The following is a 19300-nucleotide window of genomic DNA, read 5'->3' as shown; positions in this document are numbered from 1 at the left end:
GGCCGTTTCAAACCCACCTTGGGAAGAGTCTGACTGGACTCTTACATAACACAACCTTCTTCTCACAGTATTATACCTAAGGAAATGAAAGAATGTCGTTAAGTGCAATAGTCAGCTGTATTCCAGCAGCATCACGGCGGCCTGAGAGTAATCGATTTTGTACCAGGCAAACCAAGGTCTGGAGCAATAAGCAGTGCTCCACAGAATGATTTGTGTTTTTGTTTCTTGATTGTTTGTTGTTTAACGCCACACTCAGCAATATTCCAGCTGTATGACGTCGGTCAGTAAATACTCGAGTCTGGACCAGACAATCCAGTGATCGACATCATGAGCATCGATCCACGCAATTGGGATCGATGACATGCATCAACATGTCAGCGAGCCTAACTACCCGATCCCGTTAGTCGCCTCTTACGACAAGCACAGTAATAGGTCTTCAGCAACCTATGCTTCCCGTAAAAGGCGACTATGCTTGTAGTAAGAGGCGACTTACGGGATCGGGTTGTCAGGCACACTGACTTGGTTGATGCATGTCATCGTATACCAATTGCGTGTCTGGACCAGACAGTCCAGTAATTTATGTCATGAGCAACGATCCACACTATTGGGAAACGATGACATGCATCAACCATGTCAGCGAGCCTGACCTTCCGAACCCGTTAGTCGCCTCTTACGACAAGCATAGTCGCCATTTGCGCAAGCATGGGTTGCTGAAGACCTACTCTAACTCGGATCTTCTCGCGGATCCACGGAATGACACGTTTGCAGACAAGGCAACGACTGCCTAGTCCTTGTTTCAGTCGGCTAGCTCTTGCGACAAGCATACCTACTACCCCCCAGAACCTCTGTAGTGTCATTAAAACCAGATATAATACTGCAATACCCAAACCTTTCTGTGTGATGGAGGTCCATACTTTCCTGTCAGCCTGTCAACATCCAGGCTTCAAAGTTATTGGTTTGAGCGAGCAAGCATTCAGAGCTGCAGGTCTTGTCTCGAAAACGAACATAATCAGGCTGATCTGAATGATTAATAACAAAGGTCCATGCTACATATGTTGTCGACACCAGGGTGTACTACCCGGGAGTATTTGTGTTGTGTGTAGGTTTTCTATTGTTAACATTTAAATCTGTTCTAGTGACTGTAACTTTAACCAGGAACCGCAAACAGGTGACCACCATTCACAGCTGTCCAGGCAATCTCATCAAAATAACTACTGATTTTCTGCTTATCATAAAAATATACAAGCAATTACCTTTGTCTGGAAGCACACACAATTCTATCACAAGCATTTACAAATTAAACACAGCTATTAATTTCACCAACTGTTTTCTTGATAAGCACTGATCAACAGAATCGAGCGATTTTTCAGACTTAAACCATATATATATATGGTTTAAGTCGTAAAAATGACCTATAGCTGTGTCAGTTTTTTTAAGTTAAAATGCACGTTCAGAAGGCTAGTGGATTTCTGGCTCAGAATCAACTGCAACACAAATATCACAGGTCATTATAATGGTTTAACAGAAAAGCAATTAGGGTTTAAATGGTTTTTATTATGCACATGTACTTGATGACCTATATATACACTTGGAAACATTCGTGACAAAACTATTACTTCTCACTCACACATGACCTTGAATGTAAAACTAACAATGAAGGTGCTAAGCCTTTTGTTTTTGTAGGTTTACAGATCCTATGACACAAAATACTGAGAAAATGGATAACAAAAATGAAAAAATATTTTGTTCACTGCTCACCTGAAAAACGTTTGTATACAGAATAAAAATATTTTTCTAGAATGGTGCAACGCAGTTACGAGTCAACCAAGCCATCAAAACTCGCTATTTTGCAGAAGGAATTGCTTCTGCAATTTTAGGGTAGTAACTCCAGCTACCTTGGTTGGCATGTCAGATTTTATTTTTTTCCCCTACCGAACTGAATTTTTGGGGGAGGGAAAATCCGTAAACCAACAAAAATAAGAAAAAAAGGTCTAGCTGGACACTCAACAAAACTAACACCATGCACTGCAACAGAGAAAAAACCAACGCCCCACACTGAGAGGTACAATGTATCACAATGCAGTATTGACTGAGAGCACATACTGCTAAACACAACATCAGCAATCTTCCATCCATTCTCAGCAATATTTCTTCCAGGCTAAATAATAATAGCCATGATAAAAATCAAGCTGAATGAATCCATTTATAAACATATTTTTTTAAATGAAATAACCTGGCAGTGTTTCACTAACCAACATGTTATTGAGAGCGATGTCATGTCTTTTACTTTACTTTCTTTATAATTAGGGAGATTGGATGTGCTCAAAAGATTTTTGTGTGAACAGAATTTAAGATAAAAGTTTAACAATGCGCTTGATCATTTTCTAGTATGAAATGTTTATTCAAAAGGAATGTACTCATTTAAACAGATGGATTTGGATGACAGGTATGATGAAATGTATGTACATCCATAAACATGAAAAATAAACTGTCTAAGTACATTAATATGAAATATAGACTGGCACCGACAGGTAATATTCCAGACAGAATATATAAGGCCACACATTTTTTTATTTTTTGTTTCACAGGTCCACCACCCCTACAGAAAAGCAGCCCGTCTCAGAAATAAACTAAACATAAAAATATTTATTTTAATTATGCATCCCCAAGTAATATAGAACCTCTTATACAATATAAAATGTTATATATAAATTCCATATTGACATCACTTTCATAGATTCAAGAGTCAACCTGCTGTTTGAATTTCATATAAATAAACAAATATATAATTAACATTCATTTTTTTAAATATTTGCCGACCTTGTGTGGAAATGCTGGAATAAATCCGTGAAACGTTAAATTTAAAATGTGTGGTCTAAGTGTGGTTTCACAATGGTGGGGGTGATCAGAATCAGGAATTGGTTTCATATGTTATGTCAAAGTGGGCATCAAACCCAGGACTTCACTTTTACCACTACACTACCCCACTGCCCCTGGACGTTTAAGGATGCTCCGGTAACAGTCCCTGTACCAGGACATCAGTTGAAGATGAAATATACAATAATATTGATGACAGCACCAAGACAGCTCTGTGGAACACACACCAGATGAACTGCATTGACAAATACTTCAGCAACATTCAACAATTAATTCGGATATCTGCATATACTCCCTTACCATACTTTCATTCATTTACAACAGGTCATTATCACCCCATCGAGAGAGAGGCTGTTTTCTGTCCGAGTCAGCCCTGTTCCAATCATGTAGTTCAATATGAGCCTGGCTAACCATCTCATCTTAATGTGGGAAGAAAGCCCAAAGTGATGCAGGTCTCAGACATTTACCACTTCGGTGAAAACCCGAGCAAGGGTATGGTGCTGACAAACCTAGAAACATAAACCGGGTGAACCTGGATTCAAACCCACGATCATAGGTTATCATGGCATACCCACGGGATACAACTGTGCACAGCGAATTGCAGCGCCTCAGACGACTGGGCCACTCGTCCACCCGTTTGATAGCATGAACAAAGATCCATGTCATCGGGGACTGATAACATACAATCAACCAAGTCACACATAACTAGGGGATGCTAGGTTTGTTTTTGTTGTTCAACGCCACAGTCAGCAATATTTCAGCTATATGGCAGCAATAATCGAGTCTGGACCAGACAATCCAGTTATTGACATTATAAGCATCAATCTACGCAATTGGGATACAACAACATGAATTAACAAAGTCAGTGAGCCTGAACAACCGATCCGGTAGTTGCTTCTTACGACAAGCAGTTGCCTCTTACAGCAAGCATGGGTTGCTGAAGACCAATTCTCTACCTGGATCTTCATGGACTGGGATGCTAGGACAAGAATGGGGAACTGGGGTCCAATCCTGATTCTGATTCATGAGACCCAGAATTCCCATGTGATCAGTTCAATGATTTACATTTAACACACAAAGTTCAAAATTCCAACCCAAACATCAAGAAATACAAACAACAATCATTGCACACCCTTCCAGCAATTCTTACAAATAAGGTACAATTGGCTACATGACTCTGAGTAAGGAACCAACTCTAAGCTGGTGGACTCGAGTATGGTCCAGTGTTCTTGCATATCGCTTCAAGCACTATGTTGGAATTAACCGAACAAGCGCAATCAGGCTTTCACATAAAAAATGTGTGTGTCAGGCGAATATGAGTTGGTAGGTATGTCAGAATTTTCTTTTCATCCTGCTCTATAAAGGATTAGGGATTTTTTCAAAGGTCTGGGGTGATCATTTTCGAAATTCCCACCCCCTACAAATCAAAAGGATGCTTGCTTATTTTGCCAATTTTTTAATTTTGTTTCACCAAAGTGAGGCAGTAACAGTACAATTTGGAAGAGTCCATGGGTTTGTTAACAGACAACAAATACGCTTTCCTGCATCACTTGAGATCAGCATCAGTTCCCACTCCAGCAGTCTCAGCCCTGATCTCATGTCCCTCAGTCTTGGGGACAAAGGAATTCTGGAGATAATCCTGAACCACACTTAAGATCAGGATGATCAGCAGCTGAGAAAACGTACAACTTTGTTCTACTATCCGACATAACTTGTCGCAGCTGCAAATGCTCCTGCAGTACCAGTTTCAAGAGAGTCTGTTGGACATTTTGCACCAGTCGTCACAAGCTTGCTCAAATTGCACATTAAGGAATATTGTGGAATTTATAAAAAAATAAAGTTTCTAAACCATTCACCCTTGAGTTCTCCAAACATTTTTCGACTGAAAATGCATTCTGACGACAAGTATGTACCAGTATACTTGGTAAACATAAATTGGTCAATTTTTCTGATGGCCACTTTATTAAAACAATACAAACAGCAGCCACGGCAGGTGACTTGGAGAAGTACAATATTATTATCAGCAATATTCCAACTTTATGACGGCAGTCTCTAAATAATTCAGTCTAGACCAGAAAATCCAGTGATTGACATCACAAGCATCAATCTACACAATTGTGATACGATGACATGCATCAACAAAGTCAGCAAGCCTGACCACCAGCCTGCTTCTTATGACAAGCATAGTCGCCTCTTACAACAAACATGGGTTGCAGAAGACCAATTCTAACCCGGATCTTCAGGGTTCAGAAAAGTACAAAGATTTCACAGCTGCAAGATCAGGGGAGGTCTGTTGTTTATGATAACATTCAACTTTGTAAGCATCATTTGTAAAGTCCAATAATGAATCAACATAAAGTCTTACTGACTAAATAAACATTATTTCAAATGTCAACAGGTTGCTATGACAACAAAAACAAATACAGAAATCAAACATTTACATTACACTTTCATAATTTAACAAATCTTAAGATGATCAGTTATAAATAAATCTCAGATTATTACCAACATTATTTGGAAGGGGCTGAGCAAAGATACTTTCAGATAGTAGAGGTCTTTCATAGAACCATAACCATCTATGAATGAACCTATTTGCATCAATGTATAGCTACCAAAATAAGTGATAATGGGTCTCAATGTGGCTAGGAACAAGAGTCTTATAGAGACTTGTACTCAGCTGCTTGTCAAACCGGTGTTAGATCACCATGATCAATGTTGGCAGCATTTGCTGTAGGGAATTGGCTTACTTCAAGGTTGACAGATTTGTTTCAAGAATCAAATGGTGCTAGGATGAAATATAAAAATATTTTTAAGTCATCTCTCAAAACAAGTCAGAAGGTGAAGTGTCTCCTTTAGTTAGCGAGTGAGTCAGTGAGTTGGGTTTAACCACGCTTTGAACAGTATTTTAGTTATATCATGGCATGTCAGCTTAATGTGGGAGGAAAGACTGAATATGTAATGTCCTTATCCCACGAAACCAGGTTCCTGTCTCATTCATATTCACGAGTGAATTGGGTTTAATGCTGCTTTTATTTAGGCGTTCAGCTTAATGTGGTAGGAAAGCCCCAAGTGATGCAGGTCTCAGACGTTTACCAATTTGGTGAAACACACGAGCACGGGTATGGTGTTGACAAACCTAGAAACATAATCAGGGCAAACCCGGATACGAACCCACAATAAGCGCTTTCTGATATGACCAAGGGACGTAACTCTGCACAGCGAATTGTGGGGCCTCAGACGACTGGACCACCCGTGCCCCTTATCTCAATGAAGATCAAAGGATTATGTCCTTTCTGGAAAAAATCTACTTTATATCATCTTTGTTACATGTGTCGGTAGACTTAGCAGTATGACAAATTAACTATCCTCTAGACTTCAAATCTCACTCCACTTCTGGGATATTATTATATCCAAAATCATAATAGTGAGTGAGTGGGCTTGGACAGTATTCCAGTTATATCACAGTGTGTCGGCTTAATGTGGAGGAAAAGCCTGAATTGATGCATGTCTCAGACGTTTAGCATTTTGGTGAAACCCATGAGCACAGGTATGGAGCTGACAAACCTAGAAACATGAGCAAGGCAAACCAGGCTTTGAACCCACAATCCTTAAACAATACTACAAGCCAAAACAAGCTGGAGATGGTGAAACACAGATGACAATATAGATTTCTTGGTCATTCCAATTTGGTATTTAAAGAATCTGTCCAAGGAAATGAAGCATGGCCTTCTTACATGTATGTATATTACAAGTTCCCATGATTTCTATCCAGAACTACGGATTCAAAACTAAAAAGTGCCTTTGCCCATCTCTATAAAGACGAGAATAACTGTCACTTTAGTCTGTGTCATAACTATTGTTTTGGAACCATGAGAACTACTTGTATCAAATCACTTGTAACAATATTGGACATTTTTTCTTTCAGTTATCACCCAAGTTTTGACCTCTTCCCCAGTTATGGCCCCTGCGATTATCACCCCCGTCATCCTGCCGCCGTCTGCTTGATGGCGCCATTCCGAAACCTGCCACGCCTCCCCTCCTGTTTGGGAAGTAGTTGTATCTGAAAGAACAAGGTTATATAATATATATATGATATGCTTGTATACAACATAAATGTTATATGATATGCATATTAATAATTATATGAATAATGTAAAATAATTATGAAAATGACATATTTGACACATACAATATTCCTCCCATTCATAATTTAAGGATTTCTATAACATTACGTAAAGTATGATTAGTATTGAACCCAACTCACACACTCACTCACTAACTATTCACTCTTCCATATACGACACTATTCACTCTTCTATGTATGACTAACTATTCACTCTTCCATGTATGACTAACTATTCACTCTTCCATATACGACACTATTCACTCTTCTATGTATGACTAACTATTCACTCTTCAATGTATGACAAACTATTCACTCTTCCATGTATGACTAACTATTCACTCTTCCATGTATGACTAACTATTCACTCTTCTATGTATGACAAACTATTCACTCTTCCATGTATGACTAACTATTCACTCTTCCATGTATGATTAACTATTCACTCTTCCATGTATGACTAACTATTCACTCTTCCATGTATGACTAACTATTCCCTCTTCTATGTATGACAAACTATTCACTCTTCCATGTATGACTAACTATTCACTCTTCCATGTATGACTAACTATTCACTCTTCCGTGTATGACTAACTATTCACTCTTCCATGTATGACTAACTATTCCCTCTTCTATGTATGACAAACTATTCACTCTTCCATGTATGACTAACTATTCACTCTTCCATGTATGACTAACTATTCACTCTTCCATATACGACACTATTCACTCTTCCATATACGACACTATTCACGGATCCATGTATGACTAACTATTCACACTTCCATGTTTGACTAAACTATTCACTCTTGCATGAATGACAGGCTATTCACATGTCCATGTAAGACTGCTCAACAAAACAGATTTATTTACAGGACAACTACTCACAGAAACTGTGGCACATTCAAGAGCCTGGCTCCACCGAAGTCCTGAGGGTACTTGAACATCAGGAAGAAGTAGAGATGCCCCACGATGATGCCGATCAGCTCCAACATGCCTCTGCAAAGGAAGGGTAATTTGTGTAAATGTACCATTAACAGAATGATATCAAATTCCATTGCTATGGTATAACAATGACAAAGCATAAATATTTTTCTGATGTGAGGGATTTATTGAGGTTTGAAGATTAAGTGTCCGTGACATGCAAATTGGAAAGAAAACAATAGTTTGACGAAAAATTGGACTTTGCTCAAGTCCTTATTGTGAGGTTTTACGCCGCTTTTTCAGATATTAAAGCCATATCGCAGCAGGGGACCCCAGAAATAGTTCTTGTGCCCATTTGGGGAATTGAACCCCGGTCTTCACCTTGACGGGTGAACACTTTAACCACTAGGCCCTTAATGTGGGAGGAAAGCCTGATGTCAATTGCGTTGATGTCCCTGAGCTTGTGTATGATGCTACCAAAGGGAGACAACCCTGCACACATAACTGCAGCAGCTTGGACAATTGTGCCCCCCTCCCCCCCTCAACTCTTTCTCTCGTTGTAAGTCGCCCGAAAACTATGTCGCAACTCCAGGAAAAGGGCTTAGGGTATAGTAAAAGGTGCCCCTGTTAAGGTTGGTCAGGACTCTGGAAAAAACATTTTTAAGGAAGCGCCTCAATCTAATTCAAATCAGATCTTAGTTCTCACTACTGCCATACAAAGATCTGAGGACATCTCATTACAGGTCACATCAGAATGACCTCATACAAACTTTGACCAATGAAATGACTAACAAGAAGTCATCAATTGCAAATCAGAGCAGCTTTCTTGAGGTGTTGGGACTACTTTCAAAATGTGAACAGTGTATGCTTCGAAAAATATCTTGAGAAAGTTCTTGATTCAAAGTGTAAAACGTGAACAAAAGAACATTCTGGAATGTCAAACAGATTGTCGAGATTGTATGGCAGTACTTTCCATGGACTATGAGCGGCCTCTTCAGTTCAAATGTTTATCCCACTGAATCGAGAGATAGACGATTTTGACATTTCAGTCGTACAGCCCGTTACTGTTGAAAACCCTGTGTTAACCATTTCAATAAGAGAAAACATTCCTACTGTCACATTCATGATCTGGTAAGTTACACTCTGATTGGTCGCTTGAAAGGTTCTGACATGACCCGTAATGGGATGTCCTCAGAACTTTGTTTAGTGGAAGTGAGAACTAAGATCTGATTTTAATGAGATTGCAGGGGTGGGGGCGGCTAAGTATTTTTTTGTAAGAGACAGTTCTGAGCCTCCAACCTACCCGTCAGCAATGATCATGTTGAAGGCCAGGAGGACCCATGGCAGGTACATCGCCTGTCGACAAAGAAACATCTCATGTATAATACGAGGCAAGACACAACATTACACAAACAAGCAAAGTTACCAAAAACATTCTCAATATCCAAATGTGTTTGGGCAGAATGAATTAAGAATTGCATCCCTGACCACCTCACAATAAACATCACATCATTTCATTGTCCAAAAGTACCAACAGACAAGAAAATTGTTTTGTCATCCTATCTTTCCTTACTTTATGAAACATGTCATAAACACTCCTATGAAACATTCATGCTTCATGTGAATCACATCCATTATATATTATTTCAAAAACTATGAAATTATGTGAAAGTAACCCAAAGATTTGGTTGTTTTGTTTGCATTTAACACTGCGCTTCACAACATTCCAGCTGCATGACATAGGCCAGTAAACAAATGAGTCTGAACCAGACAATCCAGTAATCAAGGATCCATCCATGCTGTCAGTGTACAATGAGTGAGTGAGTTCAGTTTTACGCCACTTTTAGCAATATTCCAGCAATATCACGGCGGGGGACACCAGAAATGGGCTTTACACATTGTACCCATGTCGGGAATCGAACCCAGGTCTTCGGCGTGACGAGCTAACGCTTTAACCACTAGGCTACCCGACCGCCCCAGGGTACAATGACATGCAATCAACCAAGACGCCGAACCTGACCACCAAATCTATTTGGTTGCCTCTTATAACCAGCATAGGTTGCTAGGACCTATTCTAAAATAGAATCCCCATGGGGTCCATATGTTTGGTGAAGTGAACATTCATCATGTCTTACCTTGAAGCGAGTGCCGAACCAGAAAGTGACGATGGTATCCTTATTGAGCTGGCACCAGACATATAGGACGCTGAGCACCATGGGATCCATTAGCAGCTGGAAAACACAACCAGCATACTTATCAGGGACGTATCTAGGATTCTAGACAACAATGGACTAAGTGCCCTTTGAAAGGAAATTGATTTTTTGAAATTGAAAATTGGGAATTCTTATTTTCCTAAGTTCAAACGTATTGTAATCAAATCAATGCAATTAAGCATCCTTCTCCAAATTGGTCCTTTTAGCATGTTGACCAAGACATCACATTAGTTAAAGGTGAGGTGAAATTGGGTTTAACATCGCGTCCAAGATTATTGCACTGATATAGCTACGTGCATGCATGTGTATGTGTTTGTGAGGCTGCTTGTACTTGTCCGGACTAATGCCGATTTATAGTGCTAGCTCACTGAAATACCATGCCGCAGTTAACATGAATACCCCACTCAGACACAGTAAACTGACTCCAGTCCTTGTTTTAGCCCCTTTATGCCGAGCGCCAGACAGGGTAACAAGTACTATCTTTTAACTTATTTTGGTATGACGCGGCCGGGGATCAAACCCTGGACCTTCCTCTCTCCTTGTGGACGCTCTACCAGTAGACCACGGAGGCGGTCCACGTTAGTTATAGCTTAACATGATGTCGGAATTACAGTTTGGAACATTTGCAGCAGACTAGGACACAGGCCCGAAATATTTCTAGACTAGTTAACATCACGAGTGTCAGAAATGCACCATCCTATATCTTTACACAAGGCCAAACACTCTATACAGCATTGCTCCCCTTGTATCCCTGTTTCTAAAGTAAAATCACAAATCATTCACAAAAACTTCAGATCTACCTTGTCTTGGGGGATTATTCTTTCAATTCCAACACATGACATACCCTAATTCTTTACTGCTATGAAATAATACCAACCGAAAGCTGTCAACTCGCCACTTTGAAGCCAGAATCGACATGAGGAGAGTGTTCTGTCAGATGAAGCCTGAAGTGATACAGGTCTCAGATATTTACCATTTCGGTGAAACCCACGAGCAGCTTTCTGATAGGTCGATAATTTTAGCTTATGGGGAGAACACTCGAACCGCAGAAACAGTAAACAAGTAGACAGCTGCTTTCTGATTGTGTATTTCCGACACCCATGATATCAAATGATGTAGAAATATTTAAGCAATGACACAAGGGTCTGTGACATTTGGTCTCTGAGCAGGTCTAGATATATTCACCAAACAATTCAAAATTGTGTCACAAAATGACTATACTAAAATTTTCAGTGGAAAGACAATAATTTCTATTTCATGGCTGGAGAAATACAAAATGTACAACTTACCATGAGGCCCGACATCAGTCCAATGATCTGTCAGATGGTTAAGGAACATATTTTCCTAGTTTGTCTCACTTGTGTTATATATATTCATATACAATGTATCACCATCTACTATCAACACTGGAATCATCACCATCATCATCAAAAGGATACAGTTAGGCAAATCCAGTTGAATATGAGCATGAATAGGTAATCAGCTGGTTTTCCATCAAACACCCCTGAAATGTACAAGAAATAGAGCTGAAATACAGATACATATTCAAGCACTTTTCCTTAATAGTAAAGAAACATGACAGTTCTGTCAATGTGGGTGTAAGCTAAAACGGCACCTCAGCACAACGTCACTGATATCTCGGGTGAAAACAGACCCTCCTTAGGCAAAAATGGCTACTACTTGTCAGGCGAAAACGACAACTTGATTATTAATAAAGATAGTGAGTGAGTGAGTTGGGTTTATTGCCACTTTTAACAATATTCCAGTTATATTGCGGCGAGTCAGCTAAATGTGGGAGGAAAGCCCGAAGTGATACAGGTCTGAGATGTTTACCCACTTCGGTGAAACCAACGAGAAAGGGTAAGGTGCTGGCAAACCTGGAAACATAATCGGGGCGAACCGGGATTCGAACCCACAATCATAGGTTTCTGGCGTGCACAAGGGACGCGACTCTGCACAGCGAATCGCAGCCTTAGACGTTACCTAGTCTAAAGGTCATTTATTAATTGTCCCACCCATAGAGAACAAGGCCACCTGTGTCCCAAAAATTAAGAAAGGATTCTTACCATAGCCTTCAAAGAAATAAGATAAGATTTGGGGTGGTCCCCAGATTCAAATGCTACAGGTGCAAACTTCAAGGACCTCGATTTCAAAAAATGCAAGTTCATACAACATGTACAATGTTCACAACTTACCTGTTTCCAGTCTGGTAGAATATGAATACAAGAAATAGAGATTCATCAAAAAGTGAAACCCCCGTGGCCCTGATATTGGGTAGTACAGCACAGCAGTCAGAGGTCTCCATATCTACAACACATAAGCAATACTTCTACAATGATTTGGAAAATATGCCATTCTGATTGGTCAATCAGAGGTTTCAAATCACCTCTTGTTAGAACAGCTAATTTGACTGTCCCATTACTGTGGAAGCTAGTATTTTGGAAAATAGAATTGTTCACAAATGCATAGTTGCAGTTCTTACATAATTACTATAATAAAAGTATCAACTGTTGTGTAAATTTGGGCAGAAGAAATGTTAGGAATCGACTACGAGTGTGTATTGAAATTTTCATAGGGACAACAGAGAACATGGTCATGATAATCGAGGATTTCAAATAAATAAATAAAAAATACTTAAATTCTACGAACTTCAACGGCGAATTTGAGTAAAACAAACGTACCTGGAATCTGTAAATGAAGGGTTCGAATTGTAGAATGAACCAAAGAGGGCTCAATATACCAAGCTTTCCGACTAAGGGCACCACAACTGATCCAGTGAACCAGTATCTTGTCATCTGCGGTATGCTGCGATACCAGTCTCCAATGTCACTTGAAGCCATTTTTGTCAATGTATTTGGTCGCGCGTGCTGAAAAAGATGTTATTTCTCTTTAGCGTGAATGTAAATGAGAGAAGCTAGCAAGTAATGCTAAATCTACGTGGCCTTCACACAGTAACTTGCAACTCACTTAACGTGAACGGAAGTAATGTGGTGTAATAATTTCCAAACAACACATTCCGAAATGTATCAACATTGCTAATTTCTCGGTGATTATTTTAGAAGCATTGCACTATTTCTGAATAATAGAAATATGTAAAGATGGAGATAAATATTCATTACGTATATTTGTACCTGGTAAGCGGCAGTGGTGAATGTTACGAGTGTGAAATATTTCTTATTAGTTGTAAGAACATACTACCTAAGTATTTACAAAAGAGAAAACTACAGACGCAAAATAAATTTTGATCAATTCTGTAAAAAAAAGAACAAGTTAATTAGTTTGGGATAGAAACATATTTTTCACTACAAATTAAATAACATAAGTCATTGCTTTAATTTTGACTATAAACGGATAGGCGATTGTTTGGTTAAAATTTGCTTTGAAATTCTTTATTTCGTTTTAGGAAAATATATAATCAACCATCAAAACAAACGCGCCATATTGAAAAACATGTTCAATCACATCAAACACGGATTTTGACAAACAAGTGGTTTTATAAAGCAATGCAGAAGTAACATACACAAAATTTGATAGACCATTGATTACGGAGGGGAAATAACAAGAATATCGTAACATAAATGTCCAGAAAGTGTGGGAAGAAGAAAGTGATCATGTTCGTTCTTGTTGTCAATGTAAATCCCGATGAAATGTTATTTTGAAGATTCGCATGTATGACAGCGATTGGTAAATGATGCAGAGTGGACATCCGAAGTGTACACAACACAGTTGATCAGGAAGCTAGAAGAAAATATTCAAGATGCAGACATTGGACGTATGCAAGAAAACATCAGGCAAAATTTGGCATCGAAAACCGACGCCATCAAGTGATAATGGGTATGCATTACAAAAATAAAAGAATGATATTTGTTATCTTGAAACAGAGAAATGAAGTAGGGAGTACTGCATTTTACCATTTTTCGGATTGCAGTTAGCACAGCATGGAGGATGCAATTGGCGCTGATAATTATCCTAATTAGCCAACAATTTTTCATGTATCTCATTTACCAAGTCATCAGCACCCGACTGTTTACTTTATATGTGTGCGGAGTAGCAACACTGGATACAAAATGGTACTGATTTTCCTCAAATGACATTGGATTCATTCGTTAAGAGATTGCTAACCCATACCCTAACTCACACCTAACCCTAACAGGGATAGAAACTAACATTTTTAGTCCACTAGTCCTTATAATTTTAACAAGTCGCAAAAGCCCTATAAAGGGCAAATTTCTACTAGTCCTTATGATACCTTAATCATTGGGCAGTTTGACCAGGACTACGAGAGTAGTGCTAATTTCTAACGCTGCCCTAAAGATACTAAAGGGGTGCTTAGTCCTAACATGGACACTTAATATCTATATTTAGGGTCCATGGTCCTAAGGATCGTAAAGAGGCCAATAGAATGTTTGACTTGCAATGGGCGCCCAACAATAAGTGTCATGAAGGGGTGTTACATCAGAAAGGGTACCTAACCCTGGTGTAACAGAAAAATATTAACGTTCCAAAGTACATTGCAACAAAAGAAACGAATGTGAATCACAATAAATGGCTAAATTATTCAAATTTGTAGTAATTGTCAGTGGCAGCTAACATGGCTAATGATTGATCTACAAGTAATAAATATCAAGTCATGGCCAGATTGGAACAGTAGGAGAGAGCAGCGATTAGAGCTTTCAAGAATGGTTTTGTAAACCTTTACTTGAATTATTTTCCCATCTTTGGCACATGAGCATAACAGGCCTAATGGGATAATACCGATTTCTGAAAAGTGTCTGTACTGATATTAGAGTAACAAAAGGGCAATTTTATAAATTTTTCATCCTGACTGATTTCTCATCTACTCACCAAGTGCAGTTCAGATTCCATTTCATTTTGGACATCATTTCGTAACAGTATGTACTGGTGGACACAGGTGGCCTAGTGGCCTAGTGGTTGCTGCAATTTATCGTGGAGAGTTAAATTTGCCAATATCCACCAGGTACTCCAATTATGCTGTTCCTGGTTTGTCAGCACCATACCTTTGCTTACAAGTGGGTGCAGAGCATGCATAAGCGGACAATGTGAATGTGACTAGCATGATAAACTTTCCTCCTTCATTTAGACGACACTGTAGAAAGTGATAAATGAAATATTTCTCAAAGCGACAATAAACTAAAATCTCTGTCATGAAGAAAAACATAATATTCAAATGTATTGATCACATTTTTTGTGTTTTTGATGTTACCATGGTTACCTTTCAGGCTGATGCTGAGAGTGAGCAGCAGTGTCACAGGGGCACTGTCAACTCCATCACACACAGTTCGCTTCCTACATGCTGCATTTGATGCAACAGGAGACAGTTTGCTGGCAGGCGATCACCAAGGAAACATCTTCATGTTTGACATTAACCGAAACAGGTAATTCCTTTTCTATCCCTACGATCTAGGGCTTAAAAATGCACATATTCCCCATAATATTCTTTATTAAGAATACATATTCTTGTCCTGTTGGTTATTATCAGGCTCGTTTAGTATGCTTATTGCGTTATATGTTATTACCAGCGGTTTTATATTACACATTTAGCATGTAATGTATGTTGAGATAGGTTTCTTCTCTTCTCTTGTTCAGTAAAGTTTATGTAAACTATGAAGATATGAAAGAGAGTATGTCAAATCTTGTCAAGTAAATCTTTATGTGATTAGCTGTAATCTCGTCTGACAAAGTGATCTTCCTGAGGCAAGGGAGTCAGCTGACTATAAAAGTCCAGTTTCCACCCTTTCCAAACAAGATTTGAATTTCAGAGTTATATTTTGGCTGGACTAAGGAGCCTTTCCATAGTACATGTACAATCAAAATCGCATAACACATAAACATCGGGTTCGCAAACAAGTTGAAACAACATTGTGACTGCCATGAAATGTTTGGTCGACTGTATGATTTGCAGAGCATGTGGACAGTCAATTGGTCGTTGACAGATATTTCCAAATCTTTCCATGTTTTTAATCAAGGTGCTCAAGTGATTTGATGCACTTTGTGAGGTAAGACCATTTTAAAAAAAATATATATCTTAATTATCAATCAGATCGTCTTGACTGGACGCCGCTAGTTTGTTTGAAACAGTTGGAAGTGATATGAGAGGTTCAATCTGATTGGTCAGTAGAAGGGACCTAGCTCGTAATAGCCATATGTCGAGGTACAATCAAGCTATGAAATTCCAGCCTAGTTCGACAAGGGTTGAAACTGGACTTTTATGGTCAGTTAACTCCCTTGCCTCAGGAAGATTAACTCCGTTGCCTCAGGAAGATGGACAAAGAAAATACACAACCTCGTTGAAATTATTTCTTTGTCAGACCATGAGCATGATTATTCTTTAGTTAAAACTTGAGTCTTCAAGAAAACACTAAATAATTTATATCAGGTTTAGAATGTGTATGTGTGAAGCTCTACACAAATTCACAAGTTGAGGCAGGTGAACTCAAACACATTTTGATAAGACCTGTTAATGTTTATCATGATTATGCTCATGAATAAACGAGAAATACTTGATCACTTTGCTGTGTTTACTCTGTTTATACAAGTATCTAGTTTGCCATGAAATGGTCATGCTTCGACATTGATCAACTATTTTTATTTTTTGTTTCAGGTTTTCCTTGGTACAAAAAACAGGTCACCCATGCACAGCTCTTGCATTTTCTCTCCGTAGAAGAACAGAGTTCCTTGTTGGCCTGTCTGATTACTCCTTGAAGTGCTTTGATACAGGTGTGTACATGGTGTATTGTACACTACGATGTATATAAAAAGTCATAGGTTGTGAACAGTTTACCGGTCATGTATTATCTTCTATGGCAGCCATGTAATTGTATACTGAATCTATATCTTCTTGTAGTCCAAGTTAGGAAGCATGTGGAAAAGTAGACTTACTCTTAGGCGCAAGGAGTGTAACAATATATATTGAACTATCAATGTGTTGCAATTGATTGTTTGATATCGATAGGAATTTAGAGATGCAAATGATATTGTAAACAGAATGCATAACAATCAATAGTTTGAATAGTCTCACTTTGTATAAATGAAACATCAGAAATGCTTACAGTCAAATTTCAAAACTGCCATGATTTCATAAGCAAGGATTACGACAACTTCAGATTTAAGTTACTTCCCTTTGGTTTGAGAAGTGACAGGGAGGTAAATGGCCAACTTTTACATTATCAGCAGTACATTTTCCATTTCTATTACATTGATTTATTTGTTATCAAGTTGATTTGATACTATTGCAATACAGTCACAACGGTGAAAATAGCCCTTGCAGTCATACCTCATACAGGGCCATTAATTTCCTGTGCAGAGATGTGATGTAGTCATGCTGGTTGTTGGTCATCCAAGATTGCTCTGATTATGATCCTTGGTCTGTCAGGTCAGGGCACAAAAACAACATACGCTGATTCCTTGCAGTGTTTTGACATTTCTATAATAACTAAATCATAGAGGGAGGCATGTTGTTTTCTGCAGGAGTCAGTGTTTTCAAATGTCTCGAATAGCTGTGAATCACAAAATGAGTGACGCAGGAGTCAGTGTTTAATACAGCAGCGGTAAGTAATTAAATCTTGGTCCAGCAAATCAGTGGTTGATGGCATGAGCAACTAAATGTCAGGGTCGATGATACACAATCAGTCGGTCACATATGGACAGTGTGACCAGCCAACACTCATTTTAGTCCAGCATGTGGTACCAGGGTTATATCCTGACCTGGAATTCGAACAGGTTAATCATCAACACCTGAGCAGACTTCAAACTGGGATACATTTAATTTCATGTTCTAACGATTTATAATAAGTGATTGCATTCTTTTCAACACAAAGATACCAAAGATCTGGTAGCCTGGATGAAGGGCCATGAGTCGGCCATACACAGTATTTCTGTCCATGCCTCTGGCCGCTATGCCTTGACCACATCGGCGGACGTTGCTCATCTCTGGGATCTGGACACCTTCCAGAGGAAGAGGAAGCTTAACATCAAGGAAGATGTTGGTGTGCTGCAGGTCAGTCATGGGAACAGGGTTAAAAGATGCAGCAAAAAAAAGCAACAAGCATCAAAACTTGTAGTTTAGGTTTCTAAAACATATAGCAGCTAAAAGCTAATCAGGTAGGTGTATGGCGCTATGCAGTTATCAATGAACACACAGATTTAATAATGAAATAGTTATTATAAGAATTATTACTTAAAACACTATTCGACTAGGACTTCCTTTGACATTGTTTGTAAGTATACACATGTCAAACATCCCCTTTATTCATTATTTCGGAAGCCATGCAGTCGTGAGATCAACCATAAATACAACAGATCTGAGAACTATGCCCTGAATCTGAGTGCTACAATGGACTTAGTCTAAAACTAATATCATGAATATATTTAACTACATTTTAAATTTATCCTATTTCACACTATGCTATTGTTACTTCTTCAATTCTGGTGTAGAAACGATGCAAAACAAGTTTCCAGCTTTAAACAAAAATCAAAGGACTTGTCTCTCCTCATATACACTATTAGTGATGCCGAATTACAAGCAATGAATACCATGAGAGCCTCTGTAGAAAGTCAGCTTTCCTCCCCCGTAGATAATTCTGGTGATCGCCATAATTTGGTGGTTTCCCCAGCCGCAGCGCTCACCTGTCTACAAGAATCACCTACTGTTGTCCATGCAACCATGCCCTCCTCTACAGTCATCAGGCGATAGACGCAGGAGTGAGCATGTGGGACCCTCACCACAGAGATTGAACAATGGACACAGATAAAAAAATGGACATGGATCGAACAATTGTCATGGATCGAGCAATTGTCATGGATCGAACAAATGTCATGGATCAAACAATTGACATGGATCGAACAATTGTCAATATCTAACAATCAACATGATTTGCATGATTGCTTTGGATCACCCGATCGACGTGATTCGGACAGTCGTCATGAATCGAACAATCCAAATAGATCGGACGATTGACTTGGATCAAACAATCATCAGGATTCATATACTCGACAAAGTTCACCTGATCGACAGTATTCAAACAGTCGCCTGATCGACATAATTCAAACAATCAATGTGGATAAACAGATCGACTTAAATTGAACAATAGAGTCATTGAAATGATTCGGACTCTCGACATGACTCCACTGATCAACATGGCTT

At 38.9% G+C, this 19300-nt stretch overlaps 2 protein-coding genes across 2 annotated transcripts in view; one reads left to right on the top strand and one right to left on the bottom strand.

The window, feature by feature from the left end:
* Nucleotides 1-1533: 1533 nt before the first annotated feature.
* On the bottom strand, nucleotides 1534-13104 carry LOC139454286 (derlin-1-like). The gene is made up of 8 exons (XM_071235906.1): nucleotides 12819-13104; nucleotides 12333-12444; nucleotides 11577-11641; nucleotides 11427-11453; nucleotides 10060-10155; nucleotides 9228-9280; nucleotides 7889-7999; nucleotides 1534-6937 (listed from the first exon to the last, which is right to left on the bottom strand). The coding sequence occupies exons 1-8, from the start codon at nucleotides 12975-12977 to the stop codon at nucleotides 6799-6801; spliced, it is 762 nt and encodes a 253-aa protein (XP_071092007.1). The 5' UTR covers nucleotides 12978-13104; the 3' UTR covers nucleotides 1534-6798.
* A 474-nt stretch (nucleotides 13105-13578) lies between these two features.
* Nucleotides 13579-19300, top strand: part of LOC139454284 (TBC1 domain family member 31-like) — a 47656-nt gene continuing 41934 nt past the window's right edge. The window contains exons 1-4 of the mRNA XM_071235905.1: nucleotides 13579-13971; nucleotides 15378-15533; nucleotides 16760-16875; nucleotides 17976-18154. Of these exons, the coding sequence (XP_071092006.1) occupies nucleotides 13895-13971; nucleotides 15378-15533; nucleotides 16760-16875; nucleotides 17976-18154 (528 nt within the window). The 5' untranslated portion in view covers nucleotides 13579-13894. The remainder of the gene's footprint in view (nucleotides 13972-15377; nucleotides 15534-16759; nucleotides 16876-17975; nucleotides 18155-19300) is intronic.

Source organism: Haliotis cracherodii, unplaced genomic scaffold, assembly GCF_022045235.1.
Source record: "Haliotis cracherodii isolate W230 unplaced genomic scaffold, xgHalCrac1.p SCAF_10, whole genome shotgun sequence".
NCBI lineage: Eukaryota > Metazoa > Mollusca > Gastropoda > Lepetellida > Haliotidae > Haliotis > Haliotis cracherodii.
This window is presented reverse-complemented; position numbering and strand designations above follow the sequence as displayed.

Coding starts and splice junctions, on each gene's coding strand:
- LOC139454286 (XM_071235906.1), bottom strand. CDS start 12,977: ATGGCTTCAAGTGACATTGGAGACTGGTATCGCAGCATACCGCAGATG. Junction 12,445..12,818: donor CCTTCATTTACAGATTCCAG/GTACGTTTGTTT, acceptor TATGTGTTGTAG/ATATGGAGACCTCTGACTGC. Junction 11,642..12,332: donor TTCTACCAGACTGGAAACAG/GTAAGTTGTGAA, acceptor TGTACATTTCAG/GGGTGTTTGATGGAAAACCA.